At 43.2% G+C, this 7,888-nt stretch overlaps 1 protein-coding gene across 1 annotated transcript; it reads right to left on the bottom strand.

Annotated features, from left to right (window-relative positions):
- Window positions 1–2,464: 2,464 nt before the first annotated feature.
- Window positions 2,465–3,521, bottom strand: LOC136539666 (elicitor-responsive protein 1-like). The gene is made up of 5 exons (XM_066531628.1): window positions 3,395–3,521; window positions 3,196–3,261; window positions 2,936–3,074; window positions 2,663–2,801; window positions 2,465–2,521 (listed from the first exon to the last, which is right to left on the bottom strand). Exons 1-5 carry the CDS (start codon window positions 3,459–3,461, stop codon window positions 2,465–2,467), a joined length of 468 nt encoding a protein of 155 aa, XP_066387725.1. The 5' UTR covers window positions 3,462–3,521.
- Between the last annotated feature and the right edge of the window lie 4,367 nt (window positions 3,522–7,888).

Here is a 7,888-nt window from a genome sequence, read left to right as displayed (position 1 = left end):
CCTGCATGCATGCGCGTCGTTAGCGTGTTGATTGGTCTTTAGTGTGCAGGAAGAAGGGGATTACATGGGATAAAAAGGATCCATCCAGGAGATAGAAAGCTGAGCAGTTGCTGTACGTAGTGGAGGAAAGTAATGGGAGGTGACTGGAGTTTATGATTGGGTGATATGGAAAGGCAAGGTGATTTGTTGGCAAAGCATGTACATGAATCCCTCCTCCTCTAGTTTTTTTTAGTAAAGTTACCGCTGTGTCATTCCGGTCCTTAAACTCGTAAATCGACCGTTTAGGTCTTCAAACTTGTTCATCTGTGTCGTCTCGGTCCCTAAACTTGTTTGACTATGTCATCCCAGTCCCTAAAATTACAAATCACCCATTTAGATCCTCAAACTTATTCAGTTGTGTCATCTCGGTCCCTAAACTTGATTTTGAGTCTCATCTAGATCAAAACAGGGTGATCTAAAAATTTTATATCAAAAAACAATTCATAACTTTTCATATGAACTCGAATGAAGACAAATTTTATATCAAAATTGTAGCCCTCGACGCGATCTACAACTTTGTAGTTGAAAAGTTTTTGAATTAAAACTGTTTAGGGTCCCAAAATATTATTGTATGTTTATAGATTTTAAAATTTTAAATTAAATTTTAGGACACTAAATGACTTCAAACAAAAAACTTTTTCAACTATAAAGTTGTAGATCGTATTGAGAACTATAACTTTCATATAGACCATAGCAATATCCAAGATTGTTTGATAATTTTAAATTTGAAATTTCAAAATCTATAAACATACAATAGTATTTTGGGACCTAAACAGTTTTAATTCAAAAAAATTTCAACTACAAAGTCGTAGATCGTGTCGAGGGCTACAATTTTGATATAAAGTTTGTCTTCATTCGAGTTCATATGAAAAAGTTATGAATTATTTTTTATATAAAGTTTTTAGATCACCCTATTTTGACCCAGATGAGACTCAAAACCAAGTTTAGGGACTGAGATGACACAACTGAGCAAGTTTGAGGATCTAAACGGGTGATTTGCAAGTTTAGGGACCGTGATGACACAGTCGAACAAGTTTAGGGACCGAGATGACACAGATGAACAAGTTTGAGGACCTAAACGATCGATTTACGAGTTTAGAGACCGGGATGACACAGTGGTACAAGTTTAGAGACCGCTGGTGCACTTTACTCTTTTTTTCCCTCTCTTGTTGTGTCTTCTTCCCTACGTCTGCACTAGTTATTAGGTCAAACAAGATATTATGATGTTGCCATTAAGTACATACATATTCAGACAACTGACCAACATTTGGTATTTTCAGAATTAAATTCTACTGTGAAAGGTATACCAAGGTCGATCGGGATCAGATTACATTTCTGATTAAACTATCAACCCAAGGAATAGCATTGAAGCCACTATTAGTATTTTTTTTTTCTGAGAACCAAGCCACTATATATTAAAGTTGATCTTCTATTTTTTTTAAAAAAAATCATAAGTTACTTTCTAAAATAATTTTCTAAAGGGCGATTGCATTCGATACCTTGTTGATCTTCTCTCTTCTGCTAAAGCTGCTGTCTTATCACTAATCACTGTCTCCATCTCCTGTAGTATCTGCCAATGCAAAGATGACTGTGGTAGGCTCATTATAGTGGGTCCATCATCGTCAAAATCCTAGGGAACTATTTTGTCTACTTCTAGAACATTGCAAGCCCCTTCATGCATAAAAAGCCCACTTCAGAGCCAATGCCACAACAAAGTCCTTCGTATGCCATGCCAGCAACATATATTCTAGTATTGATTGATCTTTTTCGATGCCCTTGTAATTTGCTACCGAAACACGATTTGTATCTGATTCATTCGACAGCCTCCACCTATTTATAATTAAAATAGAGTAAAATACACCGGAGGTACATTAACTTTCGGTGAAGTGTCATCTAGATCCATCAACTTTGAAACTGCATGTTTGGGTCCATTAACTTTCGTTTTGTGTTATCTAGGTCCATCAACTTTGACTCATGCATTTTTGGTCCATGACCTTTTAAAATGGTTCACTGCAGGTCCACGCATGCATGCACGCACGTTGACTTTTTACGTCGGTGGAGCCATGCCTGCACTCGCCGCCGTCGCTCGTCTGCCGAGCATGCATGTGTGTTTTCCTGCTCGAATCATGATGATTGACGATTTATACTTACATAGTGGGGAGCACAGCTGCTAGCCTACTTCACGCATCCTTCACAAAGACGATTGACGATATATACTTACATAGTATGCACCACAAAAAAAGAGTCGGTCTATCAACAATTGCTAAATTCATGGTGTCTTATAAGTCATACGGGTCTGACGATTTTAACCAGTCTTCAATACAGAATTACAGATGTGCTCGTGGAGATAAACAAAACAATACATTCAACCGAAACACTTCCAAGCTACTAGCAACCAAAGAACTTGAGACTTCACCACGGCCTTTCACTGATTAAAGCTACTGTGCCTCCACCCTCCAATTGCTCCTCCATCTTCCTGAACCTGAAATCCGGCGTCGACAGACATCCGATTAAATTGACGTGTCAAGAGAAACCCAGCGGTGGCACGCATGCATTTGCTCCGAGCCTCCAATACGCTGGCAAGTGGCATCCATGGGCATGACACGCGAAACAAATGCCGTACCTGGGTGGCGGTGAAGGTGATGCCGACCTTGATCTCGCCCTGGTACGTCTTGTCGGCGAGCACCACGTTGTGCTTGGCCGCGTTGAGGTGGTACGTGCCGCGCTCCGCGCCCAGGCTGACGATGTCCGTCACGTCGATCCTACAATAGCGCGGAGGGAGAACGAGAGAAATCCCACGGTCAGTTCAGTTGTTTACTCGACCGCGGGTGCGGTTGCAGTTGCAGGTCAACTGACAACTGGTCAGCTCATTCGGGTAGGCAAGGCAGGCACTCACGTCACCTCGCCGAGGAAGTCGTCGCTGGAGAAGAAGTCGTGGTCCATGATGCGGAGGATGAGCTTGTTCTGCGCGCTGGCCGCGGCGGAGTTGATCTGGAACTTGAACACCTCGTTCCAGCACGGGTTCCTCCCTTGGTCTGCGGGGGGAACAATCGGGATATACACGCACAGATGTCAGGGTTCAGTTAGGGGAGATCACCAGATCGGAACCCTGATAGGATCGGAATACAAGAAGAGAAGAGGTGCGCTAGCACTGACCTCGGGCGACGCTGCTCTTGCGCTCCTGGCTCCGGTACTGCACGATCACGTAGGGGTCAATCTTCCCTGTAGGAGCACAGCGGCGACGCGACGCGCAACTCAACGTCAGGACACCGGATGATGAAGAGTACTCCACGGATGAACCACCAACAACACACGCCACTGAACGCAATTCACGCGCGCGCAACACAACACGCACCTAAGAAATCGTTGCCGGAGAGGCCCTTGGCGTCGACGAGGTGCACTTCCAGGACGCCCTTCCCCATGTTCGTTCGTTCCCCTCCTTCCTTCTTCTCCCCGGCGCACTGTCCTTTCTTCCGGCGTTGGAAGTGCTCTCTCCCCTCTTGCGGCTGTAATGTAACAAACAAGGCTAAGCCGACCGACGTGGACGTCACGGACCGGTTCAGCACGTGGCTTAGCATGGTCACGCCGCTCAAGGCCGTGCAAGCACTAACCCTGTCATGATTCAAGCAGGAAAACACACATGCATGCTCGGCAGACGAGCGACAGCGGCGAGTGCAGGCATGGCTCCACCGACGTAAAAAGTCAACGTGCGTGTATGCATGCGTGGACCTGCAGTGAACCATTTTAAAAGGTTATGGACCAAAAATGCATGAGTCAAAGTTGATGGACCTAGATGACACAAAACGAAAGTTAATGGATCCAAACATGCAGTTTCAAAGTTGATGGACCTAGATGACACTTCACCGAAAGTTAATGTACCTCCGGTGTATTTTACTCATTAAAATATGACCATGTTGTGGTGCTTTTGCATATAAAAGTAACTTCTCAGAACCTGAACAAAACATTATTGCAATCCCAACGTTCACGGTTGATCGGTTAATTAATAACTGCTTTAGTTTTAAATAATATCCGCGTATATAGAGCTCTATTTTTTATCCTACACGATGATAGCTTTTTAGCACCTCTCAGTTTTGTCTGGTGATGGATTTATAGGAAAATAAATTGGAAGGTGTTTCTTCCATTATTTTTCATCTCTAACCCCATCTTTCAAGCTTTCATGAATACCAATTTTTGTAGGGGGCTTAGAAAGAGCTCTATGCTTCCAGTAGCAGTAACAGTAGCAGTAGCAGTAGCAGTAGTAGGCGCTCTACGCCATCCCGCTCTGGTGCTAGATCCACCTATCTTGTCCATTTGATTTCCTACAGTCTAGCACTCTTCTAGCATCTGTCCAAGTTGGCTATATTCCACGGGTTTATTTACCAACTAGCCAGTCATATAAAGACACTTCAACATCGATTTTGTCGTGGCTATATGAATTGCAACACTTATTGGTAGAAAGTTTTAGAAGATGGTCTAGGGAAAGGAGTACATAAAACCAAGCCCCATTCATCTTGTATTCTCCTTTGTTTTGCAAAACACAATACATACCTATATAGATGCTCATATATGATATATACATGCATGAAAACTATGCCCATTCACACCCTATATCGCTATGAGCACCTTTAGAGACTATGAACCAATAGATTGACAAAAACACCCACCATAGTTCACGAACTATTGATAGGGTATTGTTGCTTACCACTAAAAATGATAATTAGCAAGTTCCACCAACCTAATCAACTAATCCACGCTCAGCTCATCATTATCTTCTATTATGACTACTTATTATAAAACCTAGTAATACTTTTGTGTAGCACCCGATTTTAAGAACAAAACCAGATATACACCATATGTGAGCCCAGGAAGTCAAATCTCACATATAGCTACAAATAAAGGTAATATCCATAGACAATGTTTAATATATAACATACTTAGTACAAAGAATATAACCTTAGACAGCAAATAGCGGAAAGACAACTCCGATATTCGGGTAAAGACTCTAATTTCACAGGGACAACTGACTGGTTGATCACAAACCTAATTCTTCCAAACTCTAGCAATCTGCTACCCATCCGGGATTTTTATCCAAATAATTGAAAAAATAAAGCAAACATAAGTATATGTCGTACTCAACAAATATAACATGGGGTTCATGAGGATCAAAAGGCTGACACTGGTTTAACTACGATTAACTTTTAATGAGTCATCTTTTAGCAATTGGGTGGCAACAAGTTTATTCACAAGCCCAAATCAACACATGATCAGGTAAACATGAATAATGAATAGCATAAACAGTAATCATTAGTGAGCATCTTTATCATCAGTGTTCATCATCTATTCCATAAGGGTCCAAGGGCGCTCATGACCGTGAGCACGACTGATATACCAATTTTACACTCTGCAGAGGTTGTACACTTTCACTGTAAGTCATGATTTACCCTTTCGCCCGAGGTAGCTAGCGTCTTGACCCACAACCTAGGAAGGTCGGCAGGGTTCACTATGAAGCATTTCAAAGGTTCATCTAACAAGTTAGGGCCGCTAAGGTTTCCCCATCAATAAGCATGAACCCCCCTACAAGGAGTGACTAACAAAATACCAAGAAACCAAAGTGCACCCGCTTGGCAGGCCGAGATCATACCTATCAGAGCCCCTCTTGCGCCATAAAGGTAACCACTAACAAGCTAGAAAAGATCATAATACTAAGCTAAAGCCAGAGCCATGTAGCCCTCACAGCTATATTGTAAGTCCTAGATGATCACTTATAGATAAGTCCTTAAGGAGAGGAATCTAGAGCACCATAAAAACAGCCCAATGCTCTAGCCCTCTTGTTCCATGTTGCTAAAAAGCATCTTTTAGTGTTTATTGCACATACCATTAGTAAAGTTACAAGATCATGGCTTTAGTTAAGCACTAGTAAAGCTACCCAATACAATAACCCAAAGGTATCAAGGTACAAGGTACAAAGTACTAAGAAATCCTTAGTGGTAATCAAGTTAGACACATGCAGTATGAATTAAATGATTAAAGGTATATAGGACAACAAGGGAGATCCCATGTTATACTTGTCTTAAACTTAGATCTCTCTTCTATTGATTCGTAGCCTCCAAAGAACTGCTTCTTGATCACCACGTATAGCTCACCGACTGGACATGATCATAAAGCACTATACAAGCATCTATGCAATTATACATGAAACAAATAATAGATCTAAATTAGAACAGTATACCAACCATAATAAACAGCAAGTAAAAATGTTTTAAAGATGTTCTACACATTGCTACGAACACACAGACGCGAAAAAGCACGCTAATCGGAGCTACGGTGAAAAAGATACATCTATTGATAGATTAAAAAGAAAACTATAGGCTTTGTTTATTTTAATTATAAAACATATATAAGATATTTTAGAGAAATACCTTAATTGAGTTAAATCAAATTATACTTGATTTAGAAAAATAAGGTAAAACTAATCATATAATTGACCAAGGTGAAAAGCCTAAGTTACTTTTAATTAGAAAAATCCAATTGCATAATCATTATTCAAGTTAGGCGTTAAACCATAAAATTCTAGAGCTCTTGACATGAAAAACATTGATCCTAATGCATAGATTATGTCGTTACGAATCTAACGCAACTTGAATGGGTCAAACCAGAGTTAAAACAGAGAAGATATGGCCTAATAAAGATAGTGGCAATTTTGTAAATAGATGGAACTTGATTTTCGAATTTAAAATATATAAAATCTAATTTTAATCTGGCAAAAGACTATAGGTACTATTTAAAGAAAAGGCAGGGGCTCTTTAATAAAATGGTAGGGACGGCAGGTTCTATTCTACAAAAATATGAGGGCTCTTTTGCAAAACGGCCGGCGAAGGGGTATCTTCTAATCTAGGCCGTTGATCTTAGATCAGGCGGTGCAGATCAAATGGGGAAATGGAGGTCATCGGAGCGGCGCTGTGCACGGCGGCGCCATGGTCGGAGAACAGAGGACCTCGTCGGCGTTCGTCAATCCGACGTTCCGGGCATCATCAGCCATGGGATTAGCACGGAGAGGGAGAACGGAGCGAGTAGAACTCGATTAGGGGATCGGGAAAACAAGCGAAGACACAAAGGCACGCGTGAGCTCGATCGGGCGGATCGGGACTCCGATGAAACAACGGCGACGACACTACGGTAACAGAATGCGAGAGAGAGAGAGCTAGCATGGTACCATGTGCTTGCTTACCTCCTAACAAAGCTCGGCGAGCGATCCCAGACGACTACGGAGCGGTGGAACTACGAGGCGAGCACGGTGGTGGTGGTGGCTAGGGTTGTAGCGGCACAGTGACTCAGCGGATGCAGCTTGCTCTAGAGCTCGGTAGGGAGGCGACACGATGCGAGCGGCTGCTATTTATGGCCCGAGGAGCATCTTGGCCCGCACGGCAAGGCAGATGAGGCGGGGCGACTTCAGTCTCTCGGCGGCGGAGTCCCCTTTGGCTACGACGGAGGTGAAGGATGGTGCTGACAAGTGGGCCCAAGATGGCAGTGACATGGAGCGTGAGGCCGGGCTGTCAGCAACTGCGTGCAAGGGAAGAGGAGGCACGGTGCGGCGCGGCCTGCTTGCTAGACCGGCTCGGCAGAGAGCGGGGTTGGGCCACCTGCAGGAGAGAGGGAGAACGGAGTAGGATAGGGGGAAAAGGTAGAGCGGGTTGTGGGCGCTGCCGTCGGCTGCGGCTTTGGCTCGGCTGGGCTGCGACCTTTGGGCCTTGCAGAGCTGAGCGGGTCGGCGCAGTGGAGAGAGGGAGAGATGGGCCGCGGCAAGAGAGGGAGAGTTTTCCATTTTCCTATTTTCCATCCAAATTCAAAT

This window comes from Miscanthus floridulus, chromosome 2 (genome assembly GCF_019320115.1).
Source record: "Miscanthus floridulus cultivar M001 chromosome 2, ASM1932011v1, whole genome shotgun sequence".
Taxonomy (NCBI): Eukaryota; Viridiplantae; Streptophyta; class Magnoliopsida; order Poales; family Poaceae; genus Miscanthus; species Miscanthus floridulus.
Note: the sequence above shows the minus strand (reverse complement) of the source record. Positions and strands in the feature narration are given on the sequence as shown.

Coding starts and splice junctions, on each gene's coding strand:
- LOC136539666 (XM_066531628.1), bottom strand. CDS start 3,461: ATGGGGAAGGGCGTCCTGGAAGTGCACCTCGTCGACGCCAAGGGCCTC. Junction 3,262..3,394: donor CTCCGGCAACGATTTCTTAG/GTGCGTGTTGTG, acceptor GTGCTCCTACAG/GGAAGATTGACCCCTACGTG. Junction 2,522..2,662: donor TCACCTTCACCGCCACCCAG/GTACGGCATTTG, acceptor GCCGGATTTCAG/GTTCAGGAAGATGGAGGAGC.